The sequence below is a fragment of the Tigriopus californicus genome, chromosome 7 (assembly GCF_007210705.1).
Source record: "Tigriopus californicus strain San Diego chromosome 7, Tcal_SD_v2.1, whole genome shotgun sequence".
Lineage (NCBI taxonomy): Eukaryota > Metazoa > Arthropoda > Copepoda > Harpacticoida > Harpacticidae > Tigriopus > Tigriopus californicus.
Genome location: NC_081446.1, coordinates 671,562 through 693,051, shown reverse-complemented (window position 1 = coordinate 693,051; position 21,490 = coordinate 671,562). Strand labels below are relative to the sequence as shown.

Below are 21,490 nucleotides of genomic sequence, written 5' to 3'. Positions count from 1 at the left end.
CGGGTCTTCGAAGCTTCGCAATCCGAACTTTAGGTCACCCTGAGTAAGTGTGAGAGTGAATGCTCTCTGTTTCTGCAGTGTTGATTCATGGACTGTTGACTGTTGAGCGAGTGAGTCGCACCAAGTACGACCAACGAAGGACCAACGAAGGTGGAGCAGGACTAGGAGGAGGTACAGGAGGTGGTACAGGAGGTGGACCCACAGACCTGGCTGGACCCGGGTTAGCAGACGCGCACAGTGACCCACCCAGGTGCGCCCCACAGCCTGATACCGCGACCCTCCCGTTACCCTCTCCCGTGGCGGAACCAGAGCCCCGGATCAGTATTTTCAGCACAGCGGGTGGGCGTGGAGGGGGCTCTGGATGTTTGAACGCGTGCTTCCGCTTCACATCAGGAGATTAGCCGCCGCAGGCCGTGGGGCTCCGCCCACCGGGTGCCGCCAGCCGGAGGCCGCCGTCCTGGATGGCGTGGTAGACGGGCCATCCGGGTCGGAGGCCGTGGTGGAATTGCGCGTGGTGCAAGCGTCCACGGGCTCAGAAGCCGTGGTGGTGTGGGACGCGGCCTTGGTCTTGGCCTATTACCTGGAACACCGACAGGAGGCCCTGCGACTGGATCAGGGGCCGCAAACCGTGCTGGAATTAGGATCGGGCACGGGCGCCGTCGGGCTAGTGGCCGCCGCTTTAGGGTAATGCTCACGTCCTTGGTCTGTGACCCCCCTATTCATGTGAGACCGGCCCCCCAATCCCTGGACTCCTAGACCCGCCCGAGACCCACCGAGTCGTCCTGGATTCTTTCAGAGCCCGAACCGTGCTGACGGACTTGCCGGAGGTCTTGCCCTTGTTGGAGCGTAACATCGACCTCAATCGGCGTGTTTTGGACGGACCAGCCCAAGCCCGGGCCTTGCCTTGGGGCCACGACCATTTGGATCGAGTCTCGGATCTGTTGGACCCAGGCGTGGATTATATCTTGGTGTCGGATTGCGTCTACTACGAAGCCGCTTTGGAGCCGCTCATCGATACGTTGGTGGCCTTGAGTCGGGCCCAAACCCGCGTGTTGGTGTCTTACGAGGAGCGAACCTCGCCCACCCAAGTGGCCGTTCAGCGTCGCTTTCGGGAGTTGGTGGAGCGCCATTTCCGGATCCACCCGGTGCCGCCGGCGGAATGCCATCCCGACTACGCGTGTCCCGAGATTAAGCTGTGGACCCTCGAAAAGCGACCGTCCCTCTCAGTATGAATCGACATGACGGGAGCGCCGGCCCCCCCGTGGCTACCTTGCCCGTCTCGACCGGCTCGCCGTACGCCTTGAGTCCGCAGGCGCCGAGTCTCTATACCTCCCGTCCGATGCACCCCTTGCGTCACAAACCCGTGTACGAGATCAAGGCTGGCCAGCCCTCGTGGAGCCGATTGTCGCGATTGGCCAGCGAGCACGTGGCTCAATTGGCCACGCGATCCATCGTTCACGCCGTCAAAACCTACGGTCGCCTGGACTGTGAGCCAAGTTTGCTCCAACTCCGCACCTATTTGCGCGAGCAGCTCTCTGCCGCCGTGGTGCGACAGGTCTTGGCCGTGTGTTTGGCCAAGGATCGCTATCTCTGCCATCACAATCATACGGATTGCCTGGCCTTGGAGTATTGGCGGGTGTTCTTCGACCACCATCAGCCCGACATCGCCGTGGTGCACCATGAGTTTGCCTTCCCCAAAACCACCAACTACCCCGAGATAGTGCACAACCTGGAGAGGCTTTTGGCCCTGATGTCGCAAGTGCCCGCTACCAGTACGTCTTTCAAACTCGAGCTGAAACATTGCGAAATCGGCTTCCTCCTCGAGCGACAGGTTTGGCAATGCTTGCCGCAATTTGCGGAGCTCCGCGTCCTCGCCCTGCCTGAGTTGGCCAGTGACAAATTGCTCCCTGTGATAGCCCACCATTGTACAAAACTGGAGGTCCTGAATCTGCGAGGTTGTCGCGGTCAGATCACGGATGAAGGCTTCACGGCCTTCATCGAGACCGCTCAATGTCGTGAGCGTCTGAGAAACCTGGACTTGTCCCGTTGCTCGCTCACGGATCAGATCCTGTTGCCTCTCCAACGGTTGGTGGCGCTCTCCGAGCTCAAGGTGTCCACCACCATGTTGGATGACATCAGCTTCTCATGTGACGGTCAGGCTGTCCTCCTCCAATTGGATACCGGCGAGACGTGGAGCCTGGGTCAAATGGCGCTGCCCTCCGTGAGAGTGGTCCGTGTGGAGAACGACGGCATGTTCCAAATCAGCATCAACAAGGTCATGACCTACTTGCGGACCGTCTTCCCCAAGGCTGACAATATCCAGTTGGAGAACTGCGTGGCCTGCGAGCTCCACGTCACGCTCACCCAGTACCCGACCAATATTACGTTCATGAGGGAGACCATCCACACGTTGGAGCTGAACTCGGCCGACTACTTCAACTTCCCACGGCTGGTTTATCCATGTCCGAACCTGGAGAGTCTGGCCATCGACAAACCCACCAACGACGTATTTAACATCGACCAACAACATGTGCCTTTCCTGTACGGGAACACGGTGCCCTTCATCAACCTCAAGAACCTCAAACTCTCGCGGATTAGCCTGACCAATCTCAGCCACTTCCTCTCCAAGTCACGCAACCTGAAGAAGTTCAAGGTCACCAATATTGGGCGTCGGGAGCGGCCGCGCTGGACCGACCAGCGCATCTTGCAGATCTTCCCGGTGGACTCGGTGCCCTTCCTCGAGTACTTTCACGTTTCCTGTCTGCCCACCGAAGGTTTCTCCACCATTACGGACACCCACCGCTACCTCCATCTGACCAAGGCCACCGTTCAGTATTTGACGGAGAACTTCTCACATCTTCTTTCGATCGCGGGTGTCGAATCCTGGTCCTTGAACCTGGACAGCAATGTGGGATCGCTGAACGCCATGCTGAATCACAATAACGCCTTGGGGAAACAGTTCAACGTGATCTCTATTTAGCCAGGTCAAATCAAAAGAGGGAAGAATGGGATAGCAACACGGAGCCTGCATCTTTCCGAGAACGATGCAAGATGGGTCCCCCACAAATGCCGCCGCTTCCCACCCTTCCGATAGAGAGGAAATCAATCTGTCGTTGCATGAATGAGACCAACCATCTCTCTCTCCATTTGTCCCCTTATAAATATAAAATCGTACCATGTTATCAAAAGGTTTGAATTGAGAGTGATTGGTCAGCCAGGATCAAGATCTCTTGTTTCGTCCTCAACCTAATGTGTTCTATGGGTAGACTCCAAACCTCCGAGTATGAAGTGCAGAATATTATTTTCCCTAATCTCAAGCAACCTATATTACTGAAAGATGCCTGTATCGCTTTCCTTGAAATTTCATTCAGAAAATTACGCAACTTATTTGATATGAATTTCCCCGTGAACTTATGACACCAAACACTCTTTAACACACGGATTGACATCGTCACCGACGTGTCGATTACTTGACATTTCCCCTTCACTTTTGGAAATATGAACCAATCGCTCTCTACGAAACAGGAGCTCTACGCATAGATATATATTTATCGGATGTAGTGCTGACTCAAATTTCGTCTTAATACCTTACATCTTTCTTAACTAAGAGTACCCCCTCGTCACTCATACTCTCATGAGAATCTGTGACCTCTAATTGTATAAAAACAAATAAATCGTGAAGGATAACACTCAGCTTTTGCGTTTCATTTTATTCAAACTCCATGAGAATCAAATCAAAATGCTAGATGGAACGCTCACACAAAACAAATGGTTGGAACTAGACATCCGTTTCAGCCCTCATCCATGCCCAAATGGGAATCATCATCATCTTGGTTGATTTCGGCAAATTTGTCGTGCTTCCAATCAGGGGATCCTCCTCGATCTGAAATGATTGTAGACCGTTTGGAGACCAATTTATTTGGCTCTTTCGCACCGAAGGACAGAGAGGACTTACTCTTTCGGCGACTAAAATTGCGGTCACCTCCGCCTCGGGACCAATCACCTCGTCCTTCGCCTCCCCCTCGCCGACCGCGACCACCAAAACCGCCACGAGAGGATCGTCGGCGGTCTCCATCACCAAATCCACGAGAGTCAAAACGACTGGTCTCGTTTTGATGGCCACCACCTCCTTCACGATCATCGTGCTACAAAATCATATTATACATATCCTGAAGATTCATCGTTAGTATCAGCGCCATAAGTGCTTCGCCCTATCGTACCCAGACTAGAGTCTTTTTGAAAGGACTCGTCACAATCAATCTTCATTCTTCCATTGGATTTCATACAAACATTTTCATTTTGCCCCAGCAGAGCTTCCATCTTGTTTTTTCTATTCGCCCTTATTGGGTCAGAAGTTGAGCAAACGACTGACATTGAAGCTGGCCTTCGAGCTGGTCTTCAACAGTCTAGGTTATTTGCCAACAAACGGGTCTAACACCTCCATGAACTCACCTCACGTCATGAGACGTCTGCTTTCAAAGTGGCTTGAGAATATAGTACATATGGTAGCTCTGGCCCAGCATGGCATCACTCAACAATACAAACATGGGATTGTTTTTAAAAGCTCTAGTCGGGCCATAAGTTTGAAAATCAAAAGACTCGCCCAGCCTTAACCGCGCGAATGAACCCACCTACCTCGAAATAGTTTCGACCACGTGGAACGAATTCGGGATTCACGTCCCACGGTTTGACCATGGGTCTTTGACGTTCCAATTCCTCTCGGTCTAGAATGGCCGGGTCGTCGTCCTCATCCAGACCTCGTCCGCGGGATCGATGGCGGAAGCTCGAGCCGCCCAATCGGTCGCGGACACGAGACCGCTCCGAGCGAGTCTGATCCATGTGAGTAGGATGGCTACTACTGCCCAAGCGATCACGGATGGACTCGCGGGGATTGGTATCGCCCAGGCGACGACGGAGGTCCGGCTGGCGCAACGGGCTACGGGATCGATTTCGGAGCCCGGGGCGTGTGTCCGAAGCGTCAAGATCACGACCGCGCGGCCATTGAGTGGCGGCCGAGGGGGCCACCATATTGACCGTTCGTTCCTCTTGAATGGCACCGCTCTCCAGACATTCGAGGAACTCGGGGCGATCGAAAATCGGCTTGCCTCCTTCATCTAAACGATAATCCGTCCCGGGCATCAAGCATCAAGTCAACCGGGTGGACACAAAATCTGGAACAACGTGTTATGGTTTACCTGGGCGGCGCGGGATGCGCAATGATTCGGGTCGCGTGAGTTTCCGGCGCACGGGTGATGTACTGATTCGATGACTGGGAATATTCCGTCGGATATCGATCTGAATCTTGCGTTGTTCCTTCGCCTCCACGGGTCCAAATTCGCTACTACCAAAGATCAAGCCGTGCTCAGCCCGCGTCTTCGAGCCCAAAGCGCGGTATTGCCCGCGCTCCAGACTCTCCAAGTCCCGGCGAAACATGGTCTGATATTGGGTGCGCCGCTTCAACAACCCAGGTGAAACGTGTCGGCGAATCTGGACCTGCGGGCTCACATTGGCCGGGAGGGCCGGCCGGCGATGGATGGCCGCGGGCCAGACGGCGACCGGTCGAGGCACCGGATGACCGGGACCGGTCTGGGGGCGTGGGGCGTCGTCCGAGCGCATACGAGGCGGGGAATGCGGGCGACGGGCTCGGGATTCAAGCCGCGATGCCGCGGAGGATCCGGGAGAACGGGACCGATGGCGACGGCGGTGTTCGGGCATCCTGGTGACCGGGGCGGACAATCCGTCGTCAATCCGTCGTGCGGGTAATGATGGACAGATTGCGATAGATCCGGTAATCCAGGCGATGAAGGAGGCACGATCTCAGTCCATGGATTTGATGATACTTTTCTGGCCTTGTTTCCTGCTCGCTCTTCGATTGTTTTTATCGACTGAAGTCACTCAACGACCAAGCAAGAATGTTGTAGCTCAGGGTGACTAGCTTTGGTTCGGTCCAGAAGCCTGTTGCCGCAATTGGGGCTCGATAAATAGCAAAATGTTAACATAATGGTTCCTTTTTTTTGAAAGATTCCCCAGGTATCATGGTAGTCAATAGAATTTCCAGTTCAAAGAGAAGTGATATTGAGAGTACTGGTACTCAATAGTATATTGTTTGCCGGGGTGGGGTGGGGGTTGGGGTTGGTGTTGAGGAAACTATTTGGATCAGTTAATATTTTGGCTTTGTAAAAGAGTCAGAGCCTTTGTTATCGCTCATTTTAAGTCAGTGGTATTGAGCAAACCAGTCATTGGATTAAAAAGAACGTAGGTGGCCATTCGGGTCACCAATCGACATTTTCAATGACATTTCTAGTGACATGTCGGAAACCCGTTCCTACCATAAAAATTAAATCGAAAGCGAAATGGGAAATGAGCTCCCAACAATAAAAAAGGTAAAGGGTGTCGGATCTGCTTCACGCCGGAATTAAGCCCAAACAACATAGCCAGCATTGTCGGGGTGTCTGTGAGCACTGTGAGCAATGTCCGGATCGCAATACATGACGGAGAAGGTCTCATCAAACAAGAAGGAAGTGGGGGCAGCGGTTTTAAATAGGATGACCCCTTTCTAGTTTCTAGTGACTTTGAAGGCCAAAACTATGGCCGATCCAACAATCTCCATGCGCAGGCGAATATGGGCGAGAGCACCATCGGGCAGGCCGTTCATGAAGACCTTGGGCTTCAAGGCTATGCTCAGAACCCCAGGCACTTGTTGACAGTGCCCTTGAACACTGAGAGACTTGAAAGGTGTGTCTTGTTACTGAATTGGTTGAAGCGCAGCTCGTCCATTGTCAAAATGTTCTCTGACAAGAACATTTTCACAGTGGAGCCAGTCCTCAACCGGAGAAACGATCCATACCTGGACGAAACATCCCAAGGCGTTAAAGGAAGCTTCTGCACCAAAATTCTGCTCAGGTGATGGTCCGCGGTGTCGTGGCGTCTGACGGCAAGGTCATACCAGCCCACTTTTTTCGTCCTAATGAAAATATCAGTGATGAGGCCTGCTACAAAGTGTTAATGTGGACTTTAGTGCCCTGGCTGAAGGGCAATTTCCCGTTGAGGAACTATGTCCGAATCCGATCCGAAATGATTTTTCGTAATCCGAATCCGAGAATTTTTTCCCAATCCAACCGAATCCGAATCCAAAATTTTGTGCTCAATCCGAATCCGAGATATATTTGCTTGATCCGGCTATAATCCGAAACATTTTGCAAATTCTGATCCAAATCTGATTTTTTCACTCAATTGACAATCTTTAACTAAATGTGCCTTTTTGTCGCTTAAACGTTTTAAAATGATGAGATTGAGTGGAATTGCGTTAGTCAAAATATCATCTTCGTGTTACAATAATGTCATTTTTTGAAACAATTGTCTTCATTATATGCTTCAATTGTAGTACTATTGAATATCTTTATGTTATCAAAATTGTGCAAAAGTTGTGCATTAACAGGCTTAATTAATATGTTGAGATATTCTGTTTCCTTTTTCCTATTATTGACTGTATAGACCGGAAATACTTTGATCTTTTTCTTATTTTCTGAAATTTTGGGTTTATTTATTTGTGTGGGATTGCCACACGATTGTAATAGCTTTTAAGATAGTAGGTCCATTCACAGATTTTATCTTTGATGATCTTTGCTTTCCCTCACATTTTGAGACTTGTGAAAGTAACCATTCTCAAAACAAATTTACATTCATTTAATTTATCATGCAATTTTGTACTTGGATCGGATCCGAACCCAATCCGAATCCGAATCCGAATTTTTCCCAGTCCGAATCAGAATCCGAAAATTGTTGGTCAATCCGATCCGAATCCGGACACATCCGCACAGCTCTAGTTTGGACACAAGATGCTAAAAAGGGCCCAAGTATTTTGCAAGAAGCACTTGGGCAATTTCTGGTCCAAGCAGATGTGACCTCCATCATCGACTGAGTTGATCCCCTTGGACTATTCCATCTGGAGCGTTCTGTAGGACAAGATTGGAAGGACCTCCCATCCCAATGTATATGTAAACAAGCTGAAAGCCAGCATTGAGAAACATTGGAATGAGATACCCTCTAGACTTACCAAGACATGTGCTAGGTGTCGGCCCCGTTTACAGGCCGTAATTGAAGCTGAGGGAGGGAACACTTGGAAGAGGTTTTTGTTAGAGATTTTTTTTTCTATTACTAGTTTGTTCCTGTTTAGACCCCATTTTCTAAAGAAACTTGCTCGCAGAAAAATTCCCTCCCGCACCCTGTACAGGGGTCTCCAAAATGGGGGAAATCGGAATTTTGGTTATCTTCTCTTCCTCTTTAAAGGTTTTATCATGACAAAAAAATGAAAAATGGTTTGAGGCCATGGATTTGGGTGTCTCAACCTTGAAAATTGTTAGGTGCATTTGTACATAATACCAAAATTTCAGTATTGACTCCTTTCAGCAGGAATTGAATAATAATGTCAGCACACGTTTGGGGAGGTCACTGGCTTTTTTTTCCTTGCAAAAAGATACTTTAAAATCATATCAAACATATCATGATACTAGACAAATAACTGTTCTATGATTTCGAAAAGTCGAAAAGACGTCCAAAAAACAGCTTTTTTCGGCTGATGCATAATTTTTTTACATGTTCATGAGTAGAACTGCGACAGCTCATTAAAATGTAAACTAAATAACCTTCGAGGAAGAATGACCTCGAACTGCAATTTAATACCTCAACAAAGAACTTTTAAGCTCTCAAAGTACGAGAGACCTCGCAAAACAAGATGGTGACATCATTTTCTTTTCCTGCTTCAATGTTCCAGAACCCGATTTTTCAAATGTTTTTATTCATTCATGAAACATTTTCTATATCTTCAACTCAACCTTGACAAGGCAAGGGATTCCAAATTTCTTAAATCATTCGCATCAGCATTATCTCGTAATTGGGTATTTGAGCTATGGTGCTCATGAGTGTAGACGCTCAATCTTATATTGTAAATAGGTTTCATTGGCAAATAAACTTACTCAGGATGACGATTGGGACAGGTACCGGTATCCTTCGTTCAAGTGAACTTTCTTAAAGTCCTGTTGGACCCTAGCATGTCTGGGCTGTAGGAACGGGGCTCCTTTTTGGCCTTCGTACACGAAGGCCATATGCTCTGATCCTTCTTGATATAATGTCCTTGGTCCGGTGACCCAAACAATGGCCACGTCATCCGAAACATCTCCTTAAGACATTCTAGGATTTTCTCCTTCAAAACCGATGCAATCACATTTTTTTTGGTTTTCCACGGGCTTTTCTAAACGCTACAGGGAATGGAATCCCCATTACTATCAAAATGAAAGGTTATAATTCGTCTATTTATTACATTAGGGAACATTGTCTACGTTTTGGTGCTGATGAAAGAAACGAATCACCTCCGGATGGATGGGACCCGCAGGTCCAATGATCTGAAACTTATTCTGTAGCCTTGGCCCTGTTTGCGGTCTTATATTATTGATGTTCTTATCTCAGAATCTATTTCGTCACTTGATCTCTCGTTTGTTACCTCGACAAGTTCTAAGATTTTGTTTCCGATTTGTTGAATTTTGACGCTCGCTGAAGAGCGCTTTACGACATAGCCCTAAAAATTGGGTCAGGAAACATGTAGATGAGGCTTTGACATGAGTCATAGATTAAGGCTATGCAAATTTTGAAGATAAATACTCTTTTTCAGACAACTGTATCAATATATATTTAAAATATATATAGATATCGAACATTTTAATATGTAGCATATCCTTTATATTACGATACTTGGCATCATGATTGAATAAGCCATCCTGCTTCAGATTAAAAGAGGCGAATGTTTTTTGACGTTATTCAAACATTTCTGATAAATTGTACCAGTAAAAAGTCCCAATCTTATATTGAGCATCCAAGATGCTTTGGACCCTGGACAAGTCCTTTCGGCAAGTGACCTTGGCTCCTCCAACGGGAATTTCGATTGATGTCAAGGCCGGTGCTTCAAAATCTTGAAAAACATCCTCGTCCCAAAAAACATGGTCATTAGGACCGATCGAACTGGCTTCCTGACCAAATCAAGCAACCCTACGTCTTCAGTTGGGAATCAATGCCGGAAAGCCCAGTTGGATTGTCATCCCATATTTATTGTGGCATCTCTTTTGTCGTCCAAAGCAGACACTCTAGATTAGTTCGAGCCTCGACTTGGCAAAAGGGTATTGATGTGTCGGTGCCAAGAAGATTTTTTCGTTCTCATTTACATATAGGGATCATTAACCTGCTCCCGAACTGGCTTTCTTTCCTTTTGTCGTCTAGTCAAGTCAATAAAGGGAAAAGGTTTCTGCTGGACATAAATCGTGAGCTAGCTTTTGACCTTTGATCTGACCATCGCTTTTCTGTTCCCCCCACCACTGCACCCCGCGAGTAATGCATTTGGTTGGTTTACGCTCAAGAAATAGAGATGCTGTTTGAAAATCCAACGCTGTGCTGGAGTTTCGGCACGGAGCACTCTACTCACTCAAAGAGGTTCCACGAGAAGTGAGTCGTAACTGGAGGAAATCATATGAGTGTTACACGTGGTGGTCCTTAAAGAATCTTGGCGGCGGCCTCCCCTCATTCCACACCAAGGAGAGCCCTTGCATCACGGCCAAGGTCATCGGTTGTCCTTTGCACGACCGTAACAAGACCGCCCCTTCCAACATACACACACACACACTCACTCCCTCACTCTCATACATCTATTGGGTTTCTTCCAAATGTTGGCGTCTACTTTAGCTCATTGAATCGTCTTTCAACCCTTCTTCCCTCGCTCCCTTTCGGTCCCTCGATTCTACGAATGGTCCAACGGCGTTTGACTCGTTGGACGCCGGTTGGAAAGCAAATACTGGCTGGAAATTCCCTCCTCTCCTCTCCCCTCCCATGGTAGCGAAGGGGCCATGGATGTCCTAAAGCGAAGAAAGAAGGCCTCTCGATGTGGCCCATAATCACTAGAATGTCGCCGTGGTAGTAGAAGTCGTGGTCTTTCGCAGACGGCCGCCTTCGAATCCAATCTTTACCAGGCGACCTATTCAGTTATTCCCACTTGGCCAAGAAAAGAGTGCGTGGAACACGCGAGTGTGAGCCAATCATCATGGTTTGGGTCATTTCGTCCGTTGGCCATATCGAAGGGATCCCTCCGAGCTCGATCTTTCTTCATCAGTACGCACTTTGAGATCATCCGGGGTCGTTTTCGGAGGACTGCTGTGAGTGATTCGACTTGGGTAATCGGGGATTTCGGATGGCCAACTCAAGATGATGGTGCAATGGGAACCGGAGAAGTGTTCCAATGTCGAAGACTCCGATTTGGGCTGAATATAACATCAGAATGGTCATCGGATTTGTTTGTAGGGGGCCCGCTTCCATTTAATCCTTGGTGCTAAAATAAGGATATCCTCCTCGAGATTCCATCACCACCCTCGCATTTACACTTAGCCCAACCCTTCTTTGTCTTCGTGGATGCTCATTAGTTTCCTGCGTGTTGTACTTCTTGCTCTTGATGCCGATAACGATGAAACCAATCACTAACCAGAGTTCAGAGTACTCATGACTCCAAGTGAAATCCAACCCTATTCAAGTGATTGCTTGCGTGCTCATCAATCAACTTTCTTCATCAGCTCCCATTTTGTTCCGAACCAAGGTAAGAGATGCCTTGTCTTGAATTTGTTTCACACCCCCATAAACGAATCGCCGGAGAACCTGCTGAGGATTAGTCGAAATGGGCCAATGTTTGAGCGCTTGGGTAAACTTTCCGCTTGTATGTGGCTCCTGATCATAAAAACTCGAGGGTCGTCTTTCACTATTAGGCCCATGATCTCAGGGGTTTCTTCCTGCCTGAGGGCTTCCAAGTGTGAGCCTCCTTTATTGTTTTTATTGCCAAGCCTCATCCTTGGCAGAGAAAAATAATGTCATTGACAGGTGAGAGCAAGTCAGCAAATGACAGTCGGAAGAGTCGGAAGACCAACGCGTCCTCAATGAGCTTGTCACTCAGGAGGAAAACCCTTCGCGATTAGTATGGCCGAGCCTCAGTGTGGCCTTGAACGACCCTTCAACCGATTTTGGAGGATGGGGTTGGTTGGCTGGGAAATTGTGAAGGATGAAGTTGAACTGAGTTTGGATGGGCGACATTTCGAGGACAGATAGGTGACTTCGGTGGGAAAGGGGAAATGGTCTTCTCATCTCGTACTTTGTACACTACTTCCAAAGCCGTGTACGTACGTAGGTTCGCCTTTTACGATTTGGGGATGAGCAGCGAGTCCCCCTCAATGCAGCCGCTCATCAACCACAGACACGACCAAGAAGTTGCTCACTCAAGGTTGCACCTTGGAACAGTTGGTATCCGTGGATTTGTGCAGTAGAGCGCCATGGTCATGGAACCATATCCCTTTGAGATGGTCGAGCAGCTGTGTTGATTCAAGAAACCTTGTGGTTGAGAAAGGATATGCAATATACAGCACTTTAAATGTAATGTAATGGAATACAGCATGAAGGCGACCTTGGAACAAATTGGATGGAACCGCAAGAAGATGCATCCAATGTTTTGTGGGATCCAGAAAAACATACTCGCATAAAACCCACACCGCCACACTGCCACACCGCCACACTGCTCCCACGGAAAACTCATTTGGCATTGTTTTCCAGCGGTGAGGGTGATGAACTGATGATTCGAGATACGTACGTACAATATTTTCACGCTCCTCCTGCCAAAAAGAATTTCGAGCTGGCCACATAGCGATCGATCGATCGATAACATCCTAGATGACAGGTTCTCCATCTCCACGATGATGATTTGCAACATTTGCGTGTGACGTGTTATGGTTCCCATTTCCTCGGGACATATTCTTCTTCCTCCTTCCCATTTCTTGTCTTCCTTTCCCCCTTTCGCTTGGCTCGTTGTGTCTCATTCTCTGATTTTCTTCTGTTCCCGTCTCTTCTTTTTGTTGACTTGAAGATGGTCTCTGGCTCGGGTTTTTTGCATTGGCATATTCTTCATTGGAAGGGACGACGTTGGCTCTTGATCACAAGCAAAACATTATCACTTCTCCCTCTTCAGAAGAGTGCCGAGCTTTGATTTATTGCATAAAAACAACTCCGGTTACATTGTGCTTTGAGCCTCACCACTTTATACATCTCTGCCGTTCTATTAAAACTTTTGGGAGGGTCCAACTCATGATGTTTATTTTCGTCTCATAATCTAAGAGCAATCGTGAGGACCATGATTCTCATAACTGTACTGTGAAAGGCTTGATATCAGTTGAAGAAGAAATTAAACAATGCAGATGAATACCATTGCCAGCCACCTTACTTCAGGGGTTGATTTGACACCGTCAATTGGAAACAAAATCTAAAAATGAAATGTAGTAAACAAATTGTTTTGATGGTTGTTTTTGAATCCATGCCATGTCAGTGCTAGCTTCTTCAACGAGTCATTTGACTTCCTCAACAATACCCATCAAGTCTTAAGATTCAAAGCAAAACTCACTCTCTTGTCAGGTGCTCTATACTAACCTTCGACCCTCTTCGACATATTTTACAACAACCAATAAAGTTGTCAAATTATCTTGTTTCCTTTTTTAACAAGTGTTGTAATTTGTTAGCTTAAGTTCAGGATAAAAGTGACAAGTAAACTGAATGATTCGAAAAATCGACATCCATTGGTGTGATATTTCCTTGAGATTGCCAGTGGACATTGTTGACAATAATGTTTTTCTCGAAGGTTAGATTCTCCTCGCTCTTGTTGTAGTAGGAAGAATTCGTTTTATCGACAAAGTCTAGCAAACGCAATGCTCTCTGGCATGCTAAAGGCCATTCCAAATTTGAAATTTTCTTATGGCTTCAATTCCGCCATTAAAATTCCATCGTTTATTTCCTTGTGAAATGTAAGTGTCCTGCATAAGAAGACAATCCTGGTAAAACCAAATGATCTTGCTCATATTTAGAAACGGTAAAAAGCCCGAGTTTCACCTTCAATTCTATACTTATTCTAAGTTGCCCTTGTTTTCATTTTGACGTTTGTGTATAGAGATTCCGGGCCCAGGTTTCAAATCTTATTACCGTGGAAACTAGCACTTCAGACGCAATTAACATAAATGCTCAAAATGGCTCGTTAAAACAGACTGGCTCCTAATTGGCCAATTTTCATCTCGATGTCCGGGGCCCAGCCTCTTTGAAACGCGAGACGACCGCCAGGTAATTATTATTGAGGGTAATTATTCGTGCAATTATCTGTTCTTCAAGAGGTTTTCTGCACAACTCTCGTTCCCACCCGTAGAAAGTGCAAGTTGAGCTGTTGTGGTGAGATGTACTTCTCTAATACTTGGAATTTTCCCACAGGGGATATCTCCCCGCTGTCCTTTAGGCCAATGCTCTGCTTTACACGCACATATGGTTCCATATGGTGGGTTGGATGACGATTTTGATGGTGTTGTCATCACAATAGGACTGGCTCGAATATCAGATGTTAGAAAGCGCCATCGGTTCAAGGCCAAGCTCATTAATCATCTGCATTTTCCACCCAGATTCAGCCAGACGCGAGGGAGATTGGAACAGCTAGTCGGCGGGAACTCAGACACACCAACCCACCGGGAAGAAGGAATAACAACAACGGAAGCAGACGAGGGGCAGGGAGTCCCCGGGAACACTGAAGAGGTGTACCAACAGCCTTGTGCTAGGATACCCACACTCTACTTAGAGGAGGGCTGTGAAGGCGGGCGAAGAAAATGAGAGGCCAGAGTGAATTTGAGGGCCAATTTTGATCGCTCCACTTCCTCAAGGGAATCTAACAATGACATGGCCTTTGCAAAGGCATAGGGGGATTGGAAGATTGAATGGATAACAAAGTCAGGGACGGGCTCAAATACAATTGGTGTAGGTTTTAGGGCTCGCTAATGATTGGCAGACGTATGGTTTTGCTAAAATAAAATAAAAAAGAATAGGAAGTGAATTTCAGTTTTTGGCCAATTGTCCGCTAGATAGGAATTGAGGAGTCTGTTGATATTGCAATATTGGTTTTGGAGGATTCGAAAAAACTTCCAATTTTTTACAACGATTTTCTCATTTACTTTTATCGAAGGGGAGGGAATAGACTTGGCCCTCCTCTCTCTCTCTCTCTGTTTGATTCAAATGGTTTTTTTTTGCCGGATATCTTCGTCTCAGTTTTGGAACATCGTTCTACTTCTGCTCTACTACCACCACCATGGCTCTTTTGATTCATGACCAAAGTTCCTCATTGAGACGGTGTGGCCACGAATGGGGTCTCTCCGACTGAGTCCTGCTCTCTCTCTGTCCCCGAAAACAAAAACCCAAACTCCAGCATTTTGGGTCCTGCTCGAGCAAGTGCCAAAAGGTCCTTACCGTGACCTGCGTCCAAGACATGGAGTCTTCAATTACAACCTGATTGGAGTGACCTTGTAGTTTTTTTGCTTCCATTTGAACATTCCTCTAACTATAGGAGATACCAGGTTGAAGAACAGAAAGGCCCACGACACAGCCTGAGCTTGGTTGTCTGCCAACACGTGGCTCAATTGTATCTACACACCAATGCAGGAATTCCATTACAATGACGAAGTGCGCTCACTGCTCAGCCAAGTAAATCTAAGAACTCAATAATGTTCTGTATTGTCGTAGGGCGGCACTCCATCAAAGGCCAGCCAATGTCTCGAGGACCCTTTATTGGCCCGCTTTTGACGAGCCAACAACGGATCTTTGAAGGTTAAGTACATGTGAGTGTGTTTGTAGTATGTATTACACACGCACGCATTGGCAGATCGTATCAACTTTGCTGGGAGGAGGGGGGGGGGATGTCTTCAGATTTTTTGCCTCTTCAACCTTGGGTGTGTTCCGCCAATAAAAAAATGTGGGCCACCATGGATGGCATCTAACTCAGCTTCTCTCTCATCTCTGCGCATGTGGAAGGTCTCTTTTTAGCTTGGGGTAAGTCTGTCATTTTTTGTCAAACCAATAACCAACAAGGCTTTTGACGAGGAGAATGGTGCGGCTTCATCACATTGGATGATCTGTCCTTTCCCAAGCTCAGCCTTCGCTCATCCAAGAGAGCAAACACAACAGGGTTGCGGAGGAGATACATTACTGAGCGTGATAGGGATTTAATCAGTTCAAGAAAACTAATTGTACCATGAAAACGGGGACACAATATGACTCGCGGATTAATACTTTTCTATATGAAGGAACCGTTTTATTGCTGGAAGATGCTTCCTCTATGAAGGCAGTTTTTCAACTTGAGTGATGGCTACTAAGTAGCAAACTGCAATGTACGTACATCTGCACAATTAAACTTTTTCAAAACTCTTTGGTTCCTGATATGGTGCAGTATTGCCCATGGGCATTGCATTCTTTGCCACAACATCGACCCAATCTTTAAAGGGAGCGGGATAACATATCGCAATTCGAGATCATTCATTTTCCTTTAGGCGACTGAAGATTGGCTATTATGTCTGAGACGTCCGTGTCACCTTGGCAACCATATTTATGGTGGCTTGCCTCATCCACGAGCTTGGTTGGCTGTGGAGGGTGAAAAATTAAACTGCCCGAGGCAAAGTTTTTCCTTAGGCTCCACTCAAAGAGGCGTAAGGAGAAGGGAGACGAGGAGTTGAGAAGCAGCATCAGGAGAGGGAAAAGAGGGAAAAGAAGGAAATCGCCCTCGACGCACTCCAGGATCCACCAGCGTTGGGCGATGAGAAGGCCAAGGTTGATGATAAGGTCTCGGATAAAATCCCCTGAGAGCAAGTGCAAGACTAAACGACGACAGAGAAACGGATCGATGAAGAGCTCGACCTTACAAGCTAAGGCTAAAGAACGACGTAGTCTTTTAAGGGCAATTCCCCCCATGTCATATGCTGCTTGCTATTTGGGGCACTACCGGTCTATGATGATTCAGAACGTGACGAGTATCATGAACTTCAATCCGAGGGCTCAAGGCACGAAAGGACATTAAGATGGTCTCGATGGATAGGCATGCAAAAATCGTCTGACGTTCGCTTTCTCGATTGTAAAAGATTGACATAGCCCTGTGGTGGGACTCAGGCTCAATTGCATCAATTTGGCACGACATGCGATGGATCAAGCGACTCGAACATCTTGGCCTGACGTGGAAGGCATCCACGAAAACCTTAAGGCCTTCCATGCAGGATAGACTCCAAACGTTCAAGAAGACTGGAAAGTCTTTTTGGCCTTTGATCTCGTTGAATGAGCCAGGTGGCCGTGACAGGCAGGCAGAAGGTCGTCGCCCAGTTGACCTTGCGTGACAAGAATTGCAATTCAAAAATTCAACTCGGTCGCTCATTGATCATGGATGACAAGCCAACAGGCCGGTGTGTGCGGGCGGGTAGGCAGTCACGTCAGTCAAGGCCGTCATCGACGACGACAACGTCAATGACTAAGTGAGAAAAAGGGCCGGGGTGAGGATGTTCCACCTTCATGTTGGGCCCATTATTCAAAGTCAAAAAAAGTTTTATTGCCGAAAGAAAGCGGAAGCAGACGAGTTGGTGGCTTTTGGTCATCAGGGGCTGAAATGACAAACCCGAGGGGAAATTGTACCCAACCATTGCAGACAGATGGTCTTTATAGAGCACGCGAGCTGTTGGATGGTGACTAACTTGGATGAAGGCAAGATAGAAAAGAGGGAAAAGGAAAAGAATTCATGCCAACCCGTGTTCCTGTTTTCCTAAAGGGCACAACAATAATTTGTCACTCACTCACTCACTCTTGCTTTCGGCCTTTCGCTTTCCTTAGAGATCCAGATCCAGCAGCTCAGTACTCTTTTAGCATGTAGTCTGAATGGCAATAAACTGAGGATCTACATTTTTGCCATACGAGGATTTACTAGACATGCCACAGGACAATTCTTCCATTTATAATGTGGTACCTGCAAAGATACATCTGATTTCAAAAAAAGTAGCAATCAAGACCGAGTTCATTCGCTTTGTTAAATTCACTACCTTGGCTTCCATCGGAAGAGAGTTCATTTGTCCCGGGCAAAAGGTGCCCAGAACATCTGATCTTATTGTTGTTGGCCTTTCTCTGATCCGAGTAGTTTACTATCTCTTCATCATGAGCGAAATAAAAGTTCAGCGACCAAAGGCCAGGAGCACTCCAATGTCTCCTGGAGAATGCGACCCATACACCAACCTGGTTCAGCCTTGAAGGTCGTGTTGGTGATCTTAAAAAAGAACGTCGCTAGGCCCACTAACGACATGCAAGGCCGCCAAGGCTTTGTAGTTCTAGTTTCAAACTTATGCCAAGCAAGAAAGACAATTTTCTTCTTCTTTTTTGCACTCTTTTGAAATGAGATTCATTGTCCTCGAGGCAAACACACTGTAAGGGCGAAAAGTGCCAGACCTCTCGCTCTCTCGCTCTCTCGCTGCACTGCACTGCACTAAGGACGGACTTTTCTGCCTTGCTACGAGTATCTAGTTGTCTGCTCTGGAAGAAGAGCGAAAAAAGTTCGGTCTCATTCTCATCGAGTAATCTCATCATGGACGTCGTTTACATGTAACAAAGTAGTCGAAGCAGTACCTAGCACTACTATGTGGTATACCCAGCACTGCAAACTAGTTCAAAGAGAGCGTAACTCGAGGCGAGATCACAAACGATTTGCTCGCACCCCAGAAAATAATGTTCGGTCGGTATTAATCATGTTCAAGCCATTAGGCAAACACACCTCGAGTGCGATTCCGACCTTCTTGGAGACCAAAGAGTGTGCGCTACTATGTACTAGATCGGAGGAGAAGAGGCGGGGGAATCGGAACTAATGGTGCTCACAATGCTCTCTGAAATGTAGTATGTAGTTCTAGTAGATGATTATGATGCGGCACCAAAGGGGCGGGGAGGGAAATCAACACCCTGGATTGAAATACGGCCAAGTGTGTCGAACCATCCATGGTTTATGGGTCGAGTCGTCATACGATTAATCAAAATCATCACGTTCCTCTATGGACGGCCTAATAGAGAAGAAGAAGAAGCACACCGCAACCCACCCAAGAACTAACGATCCAAGGGATAGCAACTGCTTGCCTCGGGTCGTCCATCCACCACAGGAGCGAGAGCAAAACAATAGAGCAATTTGCTCAGATTTTCAGGCCCATTGCCACGAGTTCCGACATCATCATTATCAGTCGCTTTTTCATCCACCATCATGGGAACAAGATGTTCCTCTCTCTTTCTCTCTCGGATCGACACACCATACTCAACGAGATCTCTTTTCGGATGGGAAAGAGGGTTTTTTTTCGGAGCACGAGTAAACACGCCCATGAATCAATTCTCCCCTTTTCGGAAGGATTGACTTCGGCAAATAAACATGAGCACCTTGCTGCCGCTCAAAAGGCCCTCGGGAAGAGTGTTGAAGTGGAAGATTTGATGCTTTTTCTGGCATTTTGAATACGAATCTGTCAAACAAAACTCCTTGCGGGTGTCATTTGAAATCGTGGTTGAAACATTCTCGATGCATTTCGTGCGGTTGAGTTGTGATAAGATGCATCTGGTGCAATTGGTTTCCTACCTCCCTCACTGATCCAGACATAAAGTGGGCAAATCCGATGGTTTGCATTTCTTCTGGAATCGGTTCGAATGCCATTCATAAGAATGGCTCTATATTGCCAAGGTTGAACGTGGAACCAGGCTAAACTCTTCCATGCTTTGACAGCTTTGAAGGGTCTGACGGTTCCCTTGGATGCAATGGGGAGGAAATTCATGGTTTGGTTCCCGATGCATTTCTAAGCAGACTTGATTCTCGTTCTCACGACATTCTCATTAGCTTCTCATTCATATCTGCTTTCAGACGCGCCTCCACTGTATGCACACTAGCTGGCCTAAGGCCTTAAAGTCAATAACACTAGAGGCAGACTGAGTCAGAGCCTAGGCATGTTGTTCTGGTCCATAAAATATGGAAACGTCACATCCATTAATGGATAACCAAGAAAAACCATGCCCCCATATAACAACGTTTCATAAGCACTGAATAATGACGAATCCACACTTTTATTAATGAACCGTAACGTAGACAAAGATCAGTTGTCGCTGAAGTAGGTAGAGTTTCACTTTTCAGTACCAGCTCTTTAAGAAGATGAGCAATGTTCAGTTATTCCCGATGGGGCGAATTTCGGTCAATCGAAGTTGCAGTTTTTTTGTCTTTAATTGATGGTTCAACATTATTGATCCACAAACCTTGTCGACTTCGAATTTTGCTCTCCTAACAAAAATGAGAAGACATTTTGGAAAGAGAAAGAAAACCGAAAAACCGGGTTCTTCCTCTTTGATGGACATAATGGAACGCCAGGCGTATGCATTATTAAACCCACTTTATACAGCTCCATTTGGGTACTGCCTACCATCAATAACCTCTTGGCACTTTGCTCGCCAACAGAAGAGAGGCAACGTGGGATTAGCTCTTTAAACACCATTAAGGCACGTGTAGGTAAATGATCCTCAAATGAAGATTTCATTTCCTTTCTCGTTCCAGGTAGGTCGTCTGGTTCTCATAGGATTATAATTGGTCAGATATGAATCTCTTTCCCGTCTGTTCCCGTCTGTGTGTTGGAGTTGGAAGGAGAGAGAAGGCAAGTACAGCTCAAAGTCATTGACTGGAAGACTACATTATTATGGAGTAGCTCCCTTTTCTCTAACAGCTTGGATCAACGTCATTTTTGATGGTTAATCTGACGATTTATGTTTCCAAAAAAGACTTGTTTCGATTTAAACTTTGATAAGACTGGATGTTTAAGTCTCAGCTGACGTTAAAAAGCCAACAAAGACCAAACTTAAGAAAGTCTTAGTGATGATTCTTCACGGTCTTGTTCAATCATCTCGCATTTCGCCGAGAATCTCAAGGTCTAGTGTTCTATTGCGTATTGTATTGTAAATTTACTTCCATTGTCTACATAAGCATTGTGTACAGTACGTACCTAGTACTCAAACCTCGGTTGAACACAATTGTAACAGTCGTCCGAGGCCATCCTCGCGTGAGGCCTGTCTGACAAGTGCGCCAAGTTATGAAGGATCATTTTCACTTGAGCGGTCAACCACGCTCTTTGACGTTGGAGGGCACCTGTCTGGGGCAATAACATCGTCCATATTACGCACCAAAAACTGACCCTTTTCCGAGGCCAAAGTGACATTTATTTGGGCCTGTCGACTCACTACTGATCCTGGCACACTGATGCCATTCTCCTTTTTGGACAAACGAGTCACCCAATATGGAGACAAATTGAGTTACTGGACTTCGAGGATTCGGCTGAACGAATTAGTAGCCCTAGCTAGGTGGGCAAAATTTCAAATTTCAATTCCAAAAAAAAATCATGCTTTGCCACTATGACCACAACTTAATTCTAAAACATGACAGATGGAAAGCAATGCAGTTTTTTTTCGGCCGTGTAAAATGTTCGTTCCAGAGTTCTGGACTACATTGCAATGTCTTTTACACAAGGGCCCATAGGGAAAAGCGAAATACGACAGGAAGTAGGCCTTCTTCCACTTTGTTGTCATCCAC

At 46.8% G+C, this 21,490-nt stretch overlaps 4 protein-coding genes across 4 annotated transcripts in view; 3 read left to right on the top strand and 1 right to left on the bottom strand.

Annotated features, from left to right (window-relative positions):
- The first annotated feature begins 33 nt into the window (after positions 1–33).
- Positions 34–1,375, top strand: LOC131883268 (protein N-lysine methyltransferase METTL21D-like). Its single transcript, XM_059230703.1, has 2 exons — positions 34–684; positions 797–1,375. The coding sequence occupies exons 1-2, from the start codon at positions 362–364 to the stop codon at positions 1,230–1,232; spliced, it is 759 nt and encodes a 252-aa protein (XP_059086686.1). The 5' UTR covers positions 34–361; the 3' UTR covers positions 1,233–1,375.
- Positions 1,341–3,693, top strand: LOC131883266 (uncharacterized; the record flags this gene model as incomplete). The annotated part of the gene is given in 1 exon segment (XM_059230701.1): positions 1,341–3,693. A coding segment is annotated over 1 exon segment (1,640 nt), but the record flags the coding sequence as incomplete, so codon positions are not given.
- LOC131883267 (bcl-2-associated transcription factor 1-like) lies at positions 3,691–5,896 on the bottom strand. Its single transcript, XM_059230702.1, has 4 exons — positions 5,196–5,896; positions 4,636–5,114; positions 3,956–4,145; positions 3,691–3,883 (listed from the first exon to the last, which is right to left on the bottom strand). Exons 1-4 carry the CDS (start codon positions 5,713–5,715, stop codon positions 3,792–3,794), a joined length of 1,281 nt encoding a protein of 426 aa, XP_059086685.1. The 5' UTR covers positions 5,716–5,896; the 3' UTR covers positions 3,691–3,791.
- Positions 5,897–10,608: 4,712 nt separating this feature from the next.
- Positions 10,609–21,490, top strand: part of LOC131882918 (uncharacterized) — a 35,585-nt gene continuing 24,703 nt past the window's right edge. Inside the window, exon 1 of the mRNA XM_059230206.1 lies at positions 10,609–11,629. The gene's annotated coding sequence lies outside the window, so the exon portion shown is untranslated. The remainder of the gene's footprint in view (positions 11,630–21,490) is intronic.